The sequence below is a fragment of the Delphinus delphis genome, chromosome 9, assembly GCF_949987515.2.
Source record: "Delphinus delphis chromosome 9, mDelDel1.2, whole genome shotgun sequence".
NCBI classification, from domain to species: Eukaryota; Metazoa; Chordata; class Mammalia; order Artiodactyla; family Delphinidae; genus Delphinus; species Delphinus delphis.
In genome coordinates this window covers 24,943,257-24,962,456 of record NC_082691.1, presented here as the reverse complement: position 1 = coordinate 24,962,456, position 19,200 = coordinate 24,943,257, and the positions used below count along the sequence as shown (strand labels likewise).

Sequence of the window (19,200 nt, the reverse complement as noted above, 5' to 3'; positions counted from 1 at the left end):
CCAAATTTCTATCCATCACATTTAGAGAAAGGAGATTTGGAGTTTTAAATTTATTCACAATAGAAACAAGAAAAAAAATAATAAAATACTTTACTGAAGAACAATTTTTTGAAATATTAAAAGCCTGAATTTGCAAATGTCTACCCATAAAGAGAAAAGCAGATCAAAATCTTATTGTCAAACAAGTATAAAGAATATATGAGAAGAGAGCAAATGAGTTTTGAACTAGGAGAGCCCCACCAATTCAAGATATGGTTAACACTCCTTATTTAATCATTCAGATTGTATCAAGCAGAGCAGCCCTGTTCAGATGGTAACACTGGTCCCTAATCCTGAAAGTCAAGAGTTCCTTTGTTGGTGTGGCAAAGCAATTCAGTCAGTTGAAAAGTATCTATTTCATGTAGCCCCAATTCTTCATGACATATACTTTACATAGCTATGATAGGTTAGTACAACTGTAGTGTTATAGGAAACTTTGGGGCTAACCAAGCCACGCAAAATGATTATTCACGATATGAAGATTTACAAATTTTAAGCACCTTCTGGTATAGGGATCAACAAACTGTGGCAGGTGGGCCAATTCTAGTCCACCCTCTGTTTTATAAATAGATGTTTCTTGGAACACAGTCACACCCATTTGTTTGGTATTGTCTACGACTGCTTTGTGCTGCAGTGACAGAGATGAGTAGGGCAACTGCCACTGAGGCCATATGAACTGCAAAGCCTGCAATATTTCGTATCTTGTCCTTTAGAGAAAAAGTTTGCTGATTCCTGTTTTAGTACCTTATGCACATTTTCATCAATAATAAATATTTTATTCAGCGTGTATATAAAAGTGAGTCAAACATGGAGCTTTAATGTTTAGAAATGAACCCTACTATCAGTATACGCTGAACTTCGATAGTTTTTGTTTGTAAATATTTCTACAGTGTGACAGTGAATTAAACTAGTTGACCATAAATTTTTATTCCATTTAATGATGTTAATGGTTAAAGCCACACATCATCTTGCCCATTTCATAGTTACCTTTAGCGGTTTTTCCTTCCCCAAGGGATCCATGAATTTTCTTACTTAACATTTCTCATGATAGACCTTGCTAACTGTTAACAGCCTTTGATCTGCATAGATCTTGGAGACTGTATCTTTCTCAACAAGTTTAAATCATTCTCATCCAAATGATTTCAGGCAATTACTATCAAATGGTTGTTGAAAGAAATTATTTGCCATCTGGGCCTTAGACTGAATATACTGTTTGTAACTTTTTGTTTATGTAACAAGTCTGTTGAATATTTTCTTCATATTTTGCATGATAAATTATTCTATTGATAAATAAATAGAAACTTGTTTTTGATTCTGAAATAGGAACTACAGAGCTGTGTAGGAAATGACCTTGATGCAACAGTGTCCTCCAAGTACACTTCCAATCACTATCCCAGTGGTCTTAGAACAAAACAATCTCAGAGCTTCAGATGATTAAATACCATAATTTTAAACTGAAATTTAAAATACACAGTGATAAGTTAGGTGAGAAATGTGGGGTAGGTTTACAAATTTAGGACAGGGTGCAAGCAGGGTGAAAGCCCTATTATACCTTAATCCTGAAGTACATGATTCAGGAACAAGGGAGCCAAAAATACAGAAGGTGCTTGGTGTCAAAATCTTCTCTCGTTGTATTGGAGAGACACAGGGGCAAGTATCGCCACAGCTGTAGACAACCAGTGACTTGATGGAGAGCATGGATTTTGTTTTTGTTTTTTCAGTGTGATACTGATGGCACAAATGTTGTACCTCTATACCTCCTATAAATGTAACACTTTACACATACTGCCTCATGTATACTTGATATTTCCATCCCTTCCTATTTTTGACAAATGCTCTACTGTAATTAGTCACATTAGCTTCTACACTTAGTTTCATCTGTACTTGTTATTTGTTCTCTGATTAGCAGTGCTAAATACAGTTTTTTTGTAAATGGTATAATTGACACACAGTTGTCTCTCCATATCCATGGGTTCCCCATCCACAGATTCAACCAAACTTGGAGTTCAGTCTGTGGTTGGTTGAATAGGAAGATACAAATGGTAGACATGGAAGACCAATGGCCCTATGCCAGTTTATGTAATGGACTTGAGCATCCCTGGGGAATTGGTATCCATAGAGGTCCTGGACCAATCCCCTGCAGATACCTAGGGATGACATTATAACATTACCTTAGTTTCAGGTATACAACATAAAGATTTGATGTTATTATACACTGTGAAATGATCACCACAATAAGTCTAGTTAACAACTATCACTATAAATAGTTATAATTCTTTATTCTTGTGATAAACACTTTTAAGATTTACTATCTTAGCAGCTTTCTAATGTGCAATACAGTATTATTTACTAGAATCATCATGTACAATACATCCCCAGGATTTATTTACTTTATTATTGGAAGTTTGTACCTTCTGACACACTTTACTGATTTCGTCTACCCCCACCCCTTGCCTCTGGAAACCACCAGTTTGTTTTCTGTATTTATGAGCTTTTTTTTTTTTCCTTTTGGATTCTGCATGTAAATGAGATCATCCTCTGTTTGTCTTCATCTGTTTGACTTATTTCACTTAGCATAATGTGCTTAAGGTCCATCCATGGTATCACAAATGGAAATATTTCAGTTTTTATGGCCGAATAATAGTCCATTCTATATATATATAGATAGATAGATGATAGATACATATATCTATCTATATGTATATTTCTATCACAATTTCTTTTTGTATTCATTCATTAATGAACACTTAGGCTGTTTCTTGATCTTGGATATTGTCAGTAATACTGCAACAATATGGGAAATGTATATATCTTTCAAAATTAGTGGTTTTGTTTTCTTCAGATAAATACCCAGAAGTTGAATTGCTGGATCTTATGGCATTTTTATTTTTAATTTTTGGAAAAACTTCCAACTGTTTTTCCATAGTGGGTACTTCAATTTACATTTCCAACAACAGTGCACAATGGTTTCCTTTCCTTCATATCCTTGCCAAAACTTGTTATTTCTTGTCTTTTTGATGACAGCCATTCTAATAGGTGTGTGGCAAGATCTCATTGTGGTTTTGATTTGCATTTCCCTGATCAGCGATGTTGAGCATCTTTGCATGTACTTGTTAGGCCATTTGTATCTCTTTTGAAAAATGTCTATTCAGATCTTCTGCCACTGTTTTAACAAGATTGGTTTTTGTTTTTTGCTATTCAGTGTTACGAGTTCTTTATTCTTTATGTATTTTGCATATTTACCCCTTATCACACATATGATTTGCAAATATTTTGTTATTCCATAATTTGCCCTTTTATTTTGTTGGTTTCCTTTGCTCTGAAGGAACTTTTGAGTTTGATGTAGTTCTACTCTTTTGTTTTCGCTTTTGTTGTAAAATTCGAAAAATTATCACCAAGATTGACATCAAAGAGTTTACTGCATATGTTTTCTTCCAAGAGTTTTATGGTTTAAGGCCTAATAGTCAAGTCTTTAATGCATGTTGCGTAAATTTTTGTGTATGGTGTAAGGCAGTGGGCTAGTTTCATTCATTTGCATGTGGCTGTCCAGTTTTTACAGCAACATTTGTTGAAGAGACTATTCTTTCCCAATTGTATATTCTGAGCTACTTTGTTATAAATTAATTGATCATATATGCATAGGTTTATTGCTGTACTCTCTATTCTGTTCCATTAATAATGTGTCTGTTTTTATGCTAATGATGTACTGTTTTGCTTACGATAACTTTGTGGTATAGTTTGAAATCAGGGTGTATGGTGCCTCCAGCCTTGTTCTTCTTTCTCAAAATTGCTTCGGCTATTCGGGGCCTTTTATGGTTCAGTAGAAATTTTAGGATGACTTGCTCTATTTCTGTGAAAAATGCCATTGGAATTTTGTTAGGGATTGCATTGAATCTATAATTTGCTGAGTAGTATAAACAGTTTAACAATATTAATTCTTCCAATTAATGAGCATGGAAGATCTTTCTTTGTGACGTCTTCAATTTATTTCATCAGTGTCTCATATTTTTCAGTGTACAGGTCTCCCACCTCCTTGGTTAAGTTATCCCTATGTAGGAATTGAAGCAATATGAAGCAATTGCAAATGGGATTGTTTTCTTAATTTCTCTTTCTGAGAGTTTGTTATTAGTATATAGAAATGAACAGGTTTTTTTGTTTGTTTGTTTTTTGTGGTACGCGGGCCTCTCACTGTTGTGGCCTCTCCCGTTGCGGAGCACAGGCTCCGGATGCGCAGGCTCAGCGGCCATGGCTCACGGGCCTAGCCGCTCTGCGGCATGTGGGATCTTCCCGGACCGGGGCACGAACCCGTGTCCCCTGCATCGGCAGGCGGACTCTCAACCACTGCGCCACCAGGGAAGCCCAAGAAATGAACAGTTTTGATATTGATTTTGTATCATGCAACTTTACTGAATTTGTTTACTAGTTCTAACAGATTTTTGTAGGGTCTTTAGGACTTGATATTATGTAATATCAAGTCATCTGCAAACAGTGACAGTTTTACTTCTTCCTTTCCAACTTAGGTATCTTTCATTTCTTTTTCTTTCTGATTGCTATGGATAGGACTTCCAACACTATGTTGAATAAAAGTTGTGTGAGTGGGCACTCTTGTCGTGTTACTGATCTTAGAGGAAAGTCTTTCAGCTTTTCACCATGGGGAATGATGTTAGTTGTGTGTTTGTCATAAATGGCCTTTATTATGTTGGAGGTGTATTTACTCTAGCCTTGTTAAGGGTTTTTATCATAAATAAATGTTGAATTTTGTCAAATGCTTTTTCTGTATCTATTGAGATAATCATGATTTTTTTATCTTTCATTTTGTTAATGTGGTGTATTACGTGGATTGATTTGCACATGTTGAACCATCCTTGTGTCCTTGGAATATATTCCACTTGATCATGGTGCATAATTCTCTCAGTGTGTTGTTGAATTTGATTTGTTAATATCTTGTTGAGAATTTTTGTATCCATATTCACCAGAGATATTGGCCAGTAATTTTCTTTTCTTGTGGCTTCCTTGTCTAGTGTTGGTATGATGGTTTTGCTGGCCTTGTAATATGAGTTTGGAGTGTTTCCTCCTCTTCTATTTTTTAAAGGAGTTTGAGAAGGATTGGTATCAATTCTTGTTTGAATGCTTGATAGAAATCACTGATGAAGTTGTCAGGTCCTGAACTTTTGTTTAGTGAGAGGTTTTAGATTACTGATTTCATAGCTCTTAGTTTTACTGATCTTTTCTACTGTCTTTTGGTCTCCATTTATTTCTGCTCTGTTTTTATTTCCTTCCTTCTGCTAACTTTGAACCTCATTTTTTTTTCCTTTTTCTAGTTCCTTGAAGTGTGAAGGTAGGTTGTTTGAGATTTTTCTTATTTCTTGAAGTAGGCATTTGTCATTATTTACTCCCTCTTAAAACTGCTTTTGCTGCATCCAGTAAGTTTTGGTATTTTGTATTTCCATTCTCGTTTGTCTCAAGATGTCTTTTGATTTCTCTTTTGTTTTACTTTCTGACCCATTGCTTGTTCAGTAGCACAGTAGCATGTTGGGGAATTGGCACATATTTGTGAATTTTCCAGTTTTCTTCTTGAAATTGATTTCTAATTTCATACCATTGTTGTAAAAGATGCTTGATATGATTTTAGTCTTCATAAAATTATTAAAATTTGTTTTGTGGTTTATCATATGATCTATTCTCGAGATCATGTGCCCTTGAGAAGAATGTGAATTCTGTTGCTTTGGGATGGAATGTTCTATATACACCTGTTAAGTATACACCTAAGTTAGGCAGTATACTGGCCTAACTTATTACAGGTTTTTGTTTTGTGGTTCCCATGAGTCTTACATACAACAGCATTATAACATACCTATAAAGGTTCACATATAACAACATATTTATAACAGTCTATATTAAGTTGATAACTGCTTAAGTTTGAACACATTTCAAAGCTCTACATTTTTACTCTCCTCACTGGCTTTATGTTTTTGATGTCAGATTTACGTCTTTATCTTGTATATCCCTTAAGTAATTATTGTAGCTACAGTTATTTTTACTACTTTTGACTTTCAACCTTTATACTACCTTCAGTAAATATTTACCTTTACCAGTGGGGTTCATATTTTCATAAGTTTTTTTGTTACTAGTTAGCACCCGTTTTTCATTTAAAAAATTTCTTTAACATTTCTTGTAAGACTGGTTTAGTGATAATTTATTCTTTTGACTTTTTTTTCAGTCTATTTTCTTATTTTTTTCTGGTTTTATTTTTATTTTTTATTTTTTATTCTTTTATTGAAGTATAGTTGATTTACCAATGTTTCACATTACCTCTAAGTGATTCAGTTATACACAAACATACACACATACGTATATATATAAATTCTTTTCAGATTCTTTTTCATTTTAGGTTATTACAAGACATTGAATATAGTTGCTTGTGCTATACAGTAGGTCCTTGTTTTTTAATCTATTTTATGTATAGTATTGTGTATCTGTTAATCTCAAATTCCCAGTTTATTCCTCCCCACCCCTTTCCACTTTGGTCATTATAAGTTTGTTTTCTATGTCTGTGAGTCTATTTCTGTTTTGTAAATAAGTTTATTTGTATAATTTCTTTGATTCCACATGTGGTATCTTATGGTATTTGTCTTTCTCTGTCTGATTTACTTCCCTTAGTATGATAATCTCTAGGTCCATCCATGTTGCTGCAGATGGCATTATTTCATTCTTTTTTATGACTGAATAATATTTCATTGTGTGTGTGTGTGTGTGTTTATCTTCTTTCTCCATTCATCTGTCGATGGACATTTAGGTGGCTTCTATGTCTTAGCTATGATAAATAGTGCTGCCATGAACATTGGGCTATCAGAAACACATATTGTTTCTGATTAGAGTTTTTGTCTTTTCCAGATATATGTCCAGGAGTGGGATTGCTGGATCATATGGTAATTCTATTTTTAGTTTTCTGAGGAACCTCCATACTGTTTTCCACAGTAGCTGCACCAACTTACATGCTGACCAACAATGTAGGAGGGTTCCCTTTTCTCCACACTCTTTCCAGCATTTATTATTTGTAGACTTTTTAATGATGTCCATTCTGACTGGTGTGAGGTGGTACCTCAGTGTAATTTTGATTTGCATTTATCTAATAATTAACGATGTTGAACATCTTTTCATCTGGATGTTGGCCATTTGAATGTCATATTTGGTGAAATGTCTGTATAGGTCTTCTGTGCATTTTTTGATTGTTTTTTTCTGTTTTTGTTTTGATATTGAGCTGTATAAGCTGTTTATATTTTGGAATTTAAGCCCTTGTCAGTCACATCGTTTGTAAATATTTTCTCCTAGTCCATGGTTTGTCTTTTCCTTTTGTTTATGGCTTTCTTTGCTATGCAAATGCTTTTAAGTTTAATTGGGTCCCATTTTTTTACTTTTGTTTTTGTTTCCATTACTCTAAGAGATGGATCCACAAACAATTGCCATGATTTATGTCAAAGTTTGATCAGCCTATGTTTTCCTTGAGGAGCTTTATAGATTCTGATGTAACATTTAGCTCTTTAACCCATTTTGAATTTATTTTTGTATATGGTGTTATAGAATGATCTAATTTCATTCTTTTATATGTAACTGTCCAGTTTTCCAAGCACTACATGTTGAAGAAACTGTCTTTTCTCCATTGTATATTCTTGCCTCCTTTTTTTGTAGAGTAATTGACCATAATTGCGTGGATTTATATCTGTGCTCTCTATCCTGCTCCACTGATCTATGTGTCTGGTGCCAGTACCATACTGTTTTAATGACTGTAGCTTTGTAATATAGTGTGAAGTCAGGGAGCATGGTTTCTCCAGCTCAGTTCTTCTTTCTCAAGATTATTTTAGCTATTCGGGGTCTTTCGTGTTTCCATGAAAATTTCAAAATCTTTTGTTCCAGTTGTGTGAAAAATGCTATAGGTAATTTGATAGAATTAATCTACCAAATTGAATTGAATTACATTGAATCTTAGATTGTTTTGGGTAGTATGGTCATTTTAAGAGTGTTGGTTCTTCCAATCTAGGAACAAGGTATATCTTTCCATCTGTTTGTGTGGTATTCAGTTTCTTTCATTGATGTCTTATATTTTCCAAGCATAGGTCTTTGCCCTCCTTAGCTAGTTTTATTCTTAGATATTTTATTCTTTATGATGTGATAGTAAATGGGATTGTTTTCTTAATTTCTCTTTCTGCTATTTCATTGTTAGTGTATAGAAATGCAACAGACTTCTGTATATTAATTTTGTATCCTGCAGCTTTACTGAATTCATTGATGTGCTCTAGTAGTTTTCTGGAGGCAGCTTTAGGATTTTCTAAGTAGAGTATTATATCATCTGCAAATTACTCCTTTAGGTTTTTCTTGTCTGTGAACTTTTTATCTCTTTCACCTCTGAATGATAACTTTTTCAGGTAGAATATTCTTAGTTGGAAATTTTTTTTTCTTTCAGCGCTTTGAATATATCATGGTTATCCCTTCAGGCCTGCAAAGTTTCTGCTGAAAATTCTGCTGATGGTCTTATGGGGGTTCTGTTGTATGGAACAAGGTGTTTCTCTCTTGCTGCTTTTAAGATTCTCTCCTTGTCTTTTACTTTTAATATTTTAATTAAAATATATCTTGATCAGCATCTTTTTGGATTCATCTTTTTTGGAGCTCTCTTTATACATGGATTTGGATGTCTGTGTCCTTCCCCAAATTAGGCAAGTTTTCAGTCATTATTTCTTCAAATAAGGTATGTGCTCCTTTCTTTCTCTCTTCTCCTTTTGGGACTACTGTAATGCAAATGTTAGTCTACTTGATGTTGTCCTATAAGTTTCTTTAACTGTCTTCAGTTTTTTTTTCATTCTTTTTTCTTTTTGGTATTCTGATGGGTAAGTTCCACTGCCCTGTCTTTGAGTTCACAGATCCTTTCTTCTGCTTTGTCTATTTTGATGTTAAATTTTCCTTAGTGTATTTTTAATTATTGTATTCTTCAGCTCTGTGACTTTTATTTTGTACTTTCTTACATTTTCTATGTGTTGAAGTTCTCATTGTGTTCTCCTGAGTTAAAGGAGCATCTTTATGATCATTACTTTGAACTCTTTATCAGGTAAATTACTTATCTCCATTTCATGAAGATTTTTTCTGAGGTTCTATCTTGTTCTTTTGGGGGGAACATATTCCTTTATTTTGCTTTTTTCTCTGTGCTGATTTCTGTGCATGAGATGTAATAGCCCTCCTTCTCAGTCTTAAAGGAGGGGTCTTGTGTAGGAAATGAACCATATCATTCATCTGTGCCCTAGCTCTTGGTTTTCTCTGACACATTTGTGATTGTTCAAGCAGCCTATTTTATTTTTAATAGCTCAAAGTAGTTGCACGTGTGCAAGACCTGTCAGCATCCCAAATAGGAGGAACTCACCAAGGACTTAGATTCAGGCTGATTGGAAGCTCTTAAATTATGCTGCAGCTCTTAAATTATGCAGATTTATACTGTCTGGTGGGATCATAGTTTTATGCCAATTTGGCCTCCAAAACCAAGTGTTCTGGAGATGTGCTCTGAATGGAAGTTGCAAAAATCAGGGCTTCAGACAAGTAAAATAGTTCTTTTCTGGAAGTTATCAGTGAGCTATAGTGAGGCAGAGGGAGAAAACTGAGCTGGTGTTCACCAGCCTATGTTCCCTGAGAGTATGTCCATAGGACTCAGGTCCTATGCCCCTCAGGTCAAAGATCCAGGGCAAGCAAATACGCCTCTATCACAGAAAGAATGGGAGTGTTTCAGTCTCTTGTTTGTGCAGTGTTCTCGGCATGGTAGTCTGCCAAGAACTGTCACTCTGATTGTTAGAGTCCCAAGAGACTCAGGAGCACAAGGCCCTCTGGCCTCTAGAGCCAGGTGAGGGGTATCCCCTGGGAATCATCCTCTAAACCCAGGGCATCAGGTATAAAAACTGAATTATTAAATTCATGTAAAACTCCATTATGGAAGATAGTGGTTTTTCTTAGCACTGCAGAGGGAGAGTGTGAAATCGGCATCTTCTGGCTGGAATGGGGCAGAGGAGGTGCATAAGCATGGTGCTCATGGAGGGAGGGGGAGGTGGCACCCACCTGCTGGAACAGGGCAGAGGAAGAGTGTGAAGATGGTGTCACCAGCCTCTGTCCCACAAAAGTATGCCAGCAGGCGCCTATATGTGTACTAAATGAGATGCCTGCACCTCAGTCTGACATTTTAAAGTTAGCAAATGAGCCTCTTTCATATACAGTCTGGGTGCCTCTTGTTCTGCTGCTTCTGTACCTAGCCCTGGGGGAGGTGAGCCTGAGCATGTGAGCCCTTTAACAGAGTCATTTCTCAGTTTTTCTGTGCCCTTGTGGGTCTCATGGAATTGATCAGCTAGTTTTTAGTTTATTCAGAGAAAATTGTTCCTTATGCTGCTGTAGATTTGAACTGTGTGTGGGAGAAGTTGAGTTCAGGATCTTCCTATGTTGCCATCTTCAACTGGAACCAGAGCTAAATATTCATTAATAACACAGCAAATATAAATAATACAGAAAAATAACACATTTCAGCAAGAAATTATTTGTAGAAGAAATTTCTGAATCCTAGTGACTCAACTGCCCACTGAGTTGGTTACTCCACTGATACCCCTCCTTATACTTCTAGAAACATGCTACATGTGTGCTGGTGGCAGGCTGGGGTGGGAAGGGAATGGGGATGGGCAAAAGGAAGTCGCTGATGATCAATACAGATAATTCTCACAATCTTATAGGACCTTTAATTTTAAATGATTATTCAGATATCTATGGAAAAATGTGCAACACTAACGTATGTTAATATTTCAAAAAAGTTTCAGAAGAAAGAAAATTTTTAGAATCCTGCTCCCTGGTCTCTATCAAAATCTGAAGATATTTAATACTTTCTCACAATCCAGATTTCTATTTTAAGACAGTTCCTCAGACGTCTCCAATAACTAAAATTCTCCTCTTTAATATTTAGGAGGTGGAGTTTATAAAACGACCCACCACTTATTTCCTATCCTTTCATGTAGACCCATCTTTTCATAATGACCATAGTCCTCAACTATGTAGACTGATTCTGGGGAATATCTCCGGTGTTAATATCTCTTACTTGCCCTGACCTATCTGCTACTTTACATGCAGTAAATATGAATATTTGTCATGAATATTGTCAAGCAGATCAAAGAACACATTCTAGAAAATTTAGAGAGTATAAAGTTAGTACTATCTCACCCTCTACTCTGCCATATAGATAGTTCTACTACCATCTGAAAATAGCATTTACAAGTTCAACAGTCAAATGACAAAACTTAGTAGAATATTTATAGCAAATTTTAAAGTCTGATGGATTTCTTCTCATCTCAGTATGCTTACATAGCTTCGTTCTCTTAAGTTATTCTGCTGATATATCAAACTATTACCAGCAACAGGTCAAATAAAACTGTTACACAGTGGTCCAATTTCAGTATGACTTAAATCAGGGCTTTTTCAATTTCTTGCGTATAGAAATCGCTTTGGTATCCTGTTAAACTACAGATTCTGATTCAGTAGATCTGGGTTAGCATCTGAGATTCTGCATTTTTAACAAGTTCACAGGTTATGCTGAGGCACCCGACTCAGATTTCACACAATTAAAGAAACAAAACTTTAAAACATTTATGTTTTCCTAGGTATGTCACAGTTCTCCTTCATGAGTGTGTAGAATGGAACATTTCTGAAGTATGTACACATAAGCTTACTAGCATCTGAGAACAGTTGGGAAAAGAAAATGGGAGTTAATATGTCAATAACTCATAGACAAAAACAGCTAATATACAACTATAGTAGCAATATCAAACAATATTGAAGTCAAGCACATTCAAAAATTATAAATGAAAAGCAAATCATTTATCTAAGAAAGTTTTTATTTTCACAAATATTTAAAAATGTAGCTTCCTTTGAGCCAGGAAAGGAAGAAGCAGAGTATGCCTATATGTATTTGATACAGATATTCAGCACTGACTCATTCTTAGTTCATTAGCTCAGCTCACTGCAAATAACTCAGAAAAACAATCATAGGTAGTTCTGTTAGTGTATGCAGAAAAGGGTAAGGGACAGTGATCGTTTAAGTGGAGTGAGTGGAGTGGTTATTTAGAGTTGTAGACGGGCCAGAAGAGGCAGACAAAGAGAGAGCAGCCACAGTGTCTCTAATACATTGAACTTCAACCGGAAACACTGAACTGACAGGTGGAACACAGCTGCAACAAACTCGAGCTCCAAAGATAATTAATGTGTAGCTCAGACATTGAAAATGGGTTAAGATTGACAGATTATTTCACATGTAAAAATCCAAATACAAATATCCAGCACTTTCACAAGAACAAATTTTCAGGGATAACCAATTTGCCTTATTAGTACATTTTTTTCCTGAAATGATACCCCCTTTTCTTCTCTTTTTCTGAGAACTGAAAACTGTATAGCTCTTTTCATGTACTTGTCAGCAACAGTAAGCCTTCACCCGTTTTAAGATGCTATAGATTCTCTAACTTATGTTAACTCTTTTGCATATGCTATACATTTTCAAACTTAAGTTTTGAACAACTATAGTTTTGTGGTGATTAAACATACCTTGGAATGAAAATGTGCCACTTTACAAAATGGTGCAAGTTTTCTATGGAATAAAACATACAAATTCATTCACGTGTACAATGACACTTTCTCTAAGTCAAACAAGTCACGTTTAACACATTCCCAAAAGCGCCCACTCCCAATTCAGTATACGCACATGCACACGGAAACACACACACATCCAAATCCATTTTTTATATGAAAAATCTATCTCCCATTTATTAAATGAAGTATTATTTTTTTCTACTGGGTATTTTTAATGTATTTCACTTATCTTTGAGTATGAATTATCCTTCCTCATACATAATATATAGAATTTAGAGAAAACATGGTGAGGAATGGTAAAGATTAGAATATTCATATATTTAGTTATAGACACATAAATCAAAGCCTTTTTCCTGATATCTATATACTATGAGATGCATTTTTGTATGAAGATTTAAAATTGATTGGTTATACAGTTCTGCCATGAGGTGGATATGTAATTTCTCAACCAATTCTTCTGAACAGTTTCTACTTTACATCATTCAGCCTTACTTAGTTTAAGATTTAAAGAAGTATCCTTTATATTCCTCCTAGATCAACATGTCCACAAATATCCTAATATGGCGAAAGTAGACTCAAGTATCAGAAGAGGATGTTTAGGATTTCATATGTCCATATCTTAGGGGGATACTTTTTTTCTGTTCCCAATAAATGAGAGGACATTATTACATCAGTATGTTTTGAGTATCTTCAAGATTTTCCAACAATCCTTCCAAACTGGTGGTATCTTAGTTTGGGGTTTTCAGTATTTACCCTGGCAGCTAGCATGAGGAGATTAATTATTCTTGATTTTAGTATCTAGACAAACCAGTTACTAATAATTTATCCTAGAAACCTCTGTGTGTAAACATAGGCATCCATCTTCTCTTTCTATGGGGGGCCTTTTTAGGGGGCCTAGTGCTCTCTGCCATAAGTGAACCCCTGCTAAAGAAAGCAGGGTTACCTAACAATATGTCTTCTAATAAAAAGGAAATATACTTCATAGTCTAGAATTTAAATACTGTAACTCTAAAGCATGACCAAGTATCTTTTTATTTCCTTTTCCCCCAACTGGCTCAAAAAATTAGCAAAGGAAAAAGTGGTCAAGATTGAATTCAGAAATGTTTCATGAGGAAATATAGATGCATAAAGAAATAAAAATTCAGATAGAATTCATCGGTCAGAAAACCAGAGTAAATGTTTTGTGACACAACAGGAACTGGACAAAAGCACAGGAATTTAAGGAGCAACATTTTTTAATGTTTGAAACCAGTCTTTCTGAGGCGACTATGAAAGCAAGAATTATTACAACAAATAACTATGAATGGACATTCTACTCTTTGTAATCTCCCACACAATAATTTCTTTATTATCATTTACATCTCTTAATACTAGCACAGCATTCTGAAGTTGCCAAGCATAAGTTATATGCAACTGAGTGAAAAGATCAAAATCTACTCAGATTTCCAGAAGAGCTGCAGAATGTGGAAAATGACAAAGTCCCTAAACATGTGCATTTGCATTATCACTGACAAAAATGTGAGCCATATTGTTATAAAGAGCGTGGTGATAAGGCTTGCTCATGCTGTGTGAAGGATTTAATAGAGAAAGAAAATTAAATAATGTTTAATAAATGGTTCATAGGCCAGTCATTTAGTTTCCATTCTTAAATGTCTTTCAAAATAGTTGATACTCATGAAATGCAATGTCCTGACAGTCCTGGGGTCTTTGTATTGCAGGGGCACTGATGAGGGTAGTGATGTTTTCCCTTTGATGAGGAAGACAAGAGTTCAGGGTCCAGGATTTGTTTAGAACATCCACCCATCTGCTGAATTTAGCAAACTGGAACCAATCAGTGAATCAGTACCAAATAAAAATAACTGGATAATGCTGAAGCCACATCTGTAGAAACTGAAATCCATTCCATTGTGAACATGTTGAATTTTAAAAGGTGCTGTTTTATTCAAAGTATGGATTTTAATGACATCTTAATAATCCTTTAGAAATGTGCTGCTTCTCAGTACAAAAAAAAAAAAAAGTGCCACCAGTTCTTCAACTATAAGATAAGGTGTGTTTTGCAAACATAAAGCATATTAAATCTTTATTTTGTAGGTCGATATTAAGAAAGATCCTGATGTAGCTGGTGCATAAATGTAAAGACTCATTTGCTTCCTGGAAAGCAGAAGAAAGGTAAGTACTTATCAAAAACTCGTGGAAAAATAAAACAGGTAATATTCAAATTCTAATTACTGCAGATGTCATGTTTTCTAGTAATTAGCCCAATTTCTCAAGCTGCAGAAAAAATTCTCTGATGAACTTCATGGATAAGACAATTATTTTCCCATTCCAGGATACATGGAAGGCTGCTTCCCAGCTCTCAAGAGCTGCGTGTGGCCAGATAAGGAGGGGTAGCTCGTTAAATCTGCTCTGGATGAACATTTCCACTCTTTGCTGTCCCTTCAGACCATCCTCCATTTAGCGGTGTATATACTACTACTTTCGAAAGGACTATTGGCTTATTCTCTTTGTGATCCATTGAGCAAAATCACACCTTAGCTCCACCTTTGCTTTACTCCCTCTTGTACATCCATCTCTTTATTTTTCAATTGTTTATAAATCTTCCCAAAGGCATAATTATTATAATATTCAAAACTGAAGCTTCTTTAAGGAAATCTATATCTGTAATTCTTCTAAATCTAGTAAATCAAGTAATCTACAGAGAACAGTGTTCTTCTCTATTTGTAAAGAAAAAAGACGTATCGTTGTGTAAAGAGCAGTAGCTTTTCCCTGTAACAGTCAGATGTTAAGCCAAACCAATATACTTGTTGACAAAGGCACTCTAGAAAGTTTTCAGTCTTTCACCTTAATAGAGCCATGTACAGACCCAAGATAATTGGCATTCAGGGCTCATTAAGCACTGATGAAATTGTTCATGTAATTTCAGTAGAGAACTATACAGAAAAAATTTATGACTCATACTTCATTTTGAAAAGCATATTTTCCCACTAGAAGAAGTTTTTGTTGTAATTTGGCTTATCAGTGGATGATCTTTTTGTCTATTGTATGTGTTCATATGAATTACTTTGTTTAATCATAACTTATTTGTTACTGGACTAATGACAGGTCTTAAAGGTGATGCAATATTTCCTTTATGTGTTATAATGTGAATATATTAGGTTAGCGTTTTGAATACCTATTCAAATGGATTGTAGGCAGAATTATTCAGTCCTCTTTTGAGTGAATAGTGACAGAAATAATCAGAACAAAAAATGGAGTTGCCTTCCTAGTCTCAAGCTCTCAATTTCATATCCAAAAAAATATTGTCCAAAAATTCCACTTCATTTTTCTTCATCTTCAGTTTGACTGATTCACACTGTGAAAATGGACAATTTTGCACAGTTTAAATTTATAACTTTCTGGGATGACTCCATAAGATAGAATGGATGCTAATGAATCCCTGATTATTGGAAACTCATGAAATATTATTACGGATTAGTTGTGATAAATCATGTAAAATATTTAGCATGATTTTGGCACATAATAAAAGCTCAGTAATTATCAGTGGCAGTTCCAGAATTTCTACATGACAGGTTACAGTCAACAGGCTGATTGGAAGTAGAACAAGAAGACTTTTGTTTTGAAGTTGTGATTTTTTCATACCAAGTATATTGCTTTTATTTTGATTGTGTTTATTTTTTGAGGTTCCTGGGAAGGGAGGGGGGACAGAAACTATGGGTAAGTGACAAATTCCCCCCTACCCCCCACAGGCCATACCTATGCCAAGTATGATTAGTAAAGAAAGGCTTAGGGAAGATAGGGTCAGGCATTCATCCCTCTATGTACAAGGGGGCTTGTGCAGTAATACCTAAAACACAGAGGCCTGAAACACCTCTACAGTTTTGTCAAAACTCAAATCTGTCTACATTTAGCTGATTTTCCTGTAAACTCTGAGTAATTTGGTTTTACTGTGTGAACATTTTTGTCTTCTGTTTTCTTGTATTGTTGTATTCAGTTCTAGCTCCTGAATTGTAATAATTCATCAGGGCTTCCACACTAAACATCTAGAGTGCACACTGTGATTTTGGACAGCATGACTATATGCAACAATCCTGTTTCTATATTAATATGCTATCTTCATTTAAAAATAGCATATTTTTACCTAATTTTAGTTCTATCATTGATTGAGTTTTCATTTCTCATTAATTTCTAGCTTATTTAATTTTCCTCTTTATTTTCTTTTCCCTTGTAAATTCTAATTTCCCCAAATAGCTACCATTTTCAGTTTTACATAAACTTTCCTGGTCATTGATCTATTAAATTAATTATTTGTAATTTTAAAATAATTAACTAGCTAGAAATAATTAGGAAAAGAAAAGTTAGTACATATATAGCTTTTGTGCAACATTCTAACTTTGAAAGGTGACAATTTCATATTTTAGCCCATTCCTCCAATAATAAAGATGAAATATAGTGATCTGCTTGATATTAGTAGGCCTTATTACTCATTCAGGTTTCATTTATGTTTAATTTACATTTAGTATCTCAAAACTTCAAGGATGTATTAACAATGATAGTTGGCCAGACATGTCCAGAAATACTTGCAGCCTAATTTATAACTCCTGTTTGATAAAATGGAAACAGTAATATATAAACTAACATTACTGAAGCCATATATATATTTTGTTATATACTTACTTATTCTACACTCTTCAATCTGCATGCACAGTATGAAATCATAAAAGCAGTAAACATCACCGCACCAACACTGATTAAGATCATTTCTACCAGGCCAAGGAGTTCTATTTTTCCAGTCACTTGATTTCTGAACATTTCTGCCTTCTCATCACCGATTGTGCCAGTCTGTAATCAAGTTAACAATTAGCATTATTTCAGTTGATTAGTGGAGCAAATTACTCAAAATTCTCCATTTATGTATCACTCTTTTTTCGAAACACTGCATAGATGTTAGTCATCTTTATCTATAAGAAAAGACAGTGTAATTCCCTTTTCATGTCAAAGAAGGCAGTAAATGCCAAGGTAGAATATTTAGAGAGAGAAATATAATCTTCCTTTGAAACATGTTATGTAGCCCTCTCCAATACACTGACTTCATTGATCTATACAAAGGTCTTACTGAAATATTTTCCAGTTTTCCAAAGGATGTTTCCTAGTGACAGAGGGAAATTGGAAAGGCCAACAGTTTCTTTCCTCTGAAGACTTCTGTAGTGCATTTCCTCATTCTGTGGCTAATCAATTCTGTGATTTGTACTAAAAATATCTTGTTAGGCACTCGGATAGACTGCAGACACCTACTCTTAGCTGGTCTTTATAAGTTTGGTTTGCTTTTATTAGCACTACAGTATTCACATTGAGTTACTTGGAGTTACGTGTATGTATGACTCTTTCCTAACACAAGCACTATGACAAGAAAAAGTGTTTACTAGTTGTATTATGAAAATAATGTAAAATTATAGGAAGTACTTCATCCTTCTGAAATAAAAACACTGAAAACTAACATAAACCTGATATTTCTGTGTGGCTTCGTTCTCTCAGAATAATTAATTATATAATTAATAATATATAAATTCACCTATATAGGTAATGGAAACACATACAACTTCAAATTCTATACATATGTATTCAATTTTCAAACACTAAAAGCTGTTCCTATATACAAGGAAGTTTACAGTTTTTGGTGACTAAGAGATAAGAATACTAACCTCATTAAGCCAAAGAACAGGCACCATATAATTCTGCTTCAGACCCTTTAATGCTCTGTAATAAACATTGAAAATAATTATAACAATATATACTAATATAATACCCATATATAACAGAAATGTTAGTAATTACTAGTGTAAATAAATGTTCAGAAATTAGTTGCTCTTAAACTTGCTAAGTTCCTTGATTTTTGTTCCTTGTAATGAATCATTTAAATATTACTATGGCTGTTTATCAGACATCTTTCACTCTTATAAATCTTTCTAATACATATTTCTAATTAGATTGACTTTTTCTAAGCATGTATTTTCCCTTTTGACAATTTATACCCAGGAAACTAAAATTGAATTTTAGAAACAATTGTCCTGGAAATATTTGGACAGCTAGCAAAATGAGAAACGCCATCATACACTAATTCCAGAATATGTGTAAATACAATTTCAATACACACTAGATATAATTCTAAATTACAGATGAAAGTTATAAACAGTAATTATTTCATGATATTAAGTCAAAGAAAAGTTGAAATTTTATATTATTTCCACTTAATTTCATACATATACTCACTTTCTGGCAAGAAAATACTAAAAATCATAATGAACCTGTTCAAGAGACTCACCCAATGCTTTTTCCTGGCTTAACCAGTACATTGATCTGCAGGCGTTTTGCAAATTGTAAAGTGAATCCAGTTATCTAAAAAGAGAACAAACTAAAATAATTACCAACTTCCTTTAAATAATTCATTTATAATATCTAAAACTTATTTTTACTGTTATATAGAACCTAAGGGAAAACTGTAGTACTTGAAAC

General features: G+C 34.3%; 1 protein-coding gene across 2 annotated transcripts in view; it reads right to left on the bottom strand.

The window, feature by feature from the left end:
• Positions 1-13,907: 13,907 nt before the first annotated feature.
• The window catches only part of LOC132430956 (platelet glycoprotein 4-like), a 56,366-nt gene continuing 51,073 nt past the window's right edge, over positions 13,908-19,200 (bottom strand). Inside the window, exons 11-14 of one of the 2 annotated variants that reach the window (XM_060020331.1) lie at positions 19,010-19,083; positions 18,390-18,444; positions 17,365-17,529; positions 13,908-14,841 (exon numbers count right to left, since the gene is read on the bottom strand). In XM_060020331.1, coding sequence (XP_059876314.1) covers positions 17,365-17,529; positions 18,390-18,444; positions 19,010-19,083 — 294 coding nt within the window. In that variant the 3' untranslated portion in view covers positions 13,908-14,841. The other variant, XM_060020332.1, reaches the window with a different exon arrangement.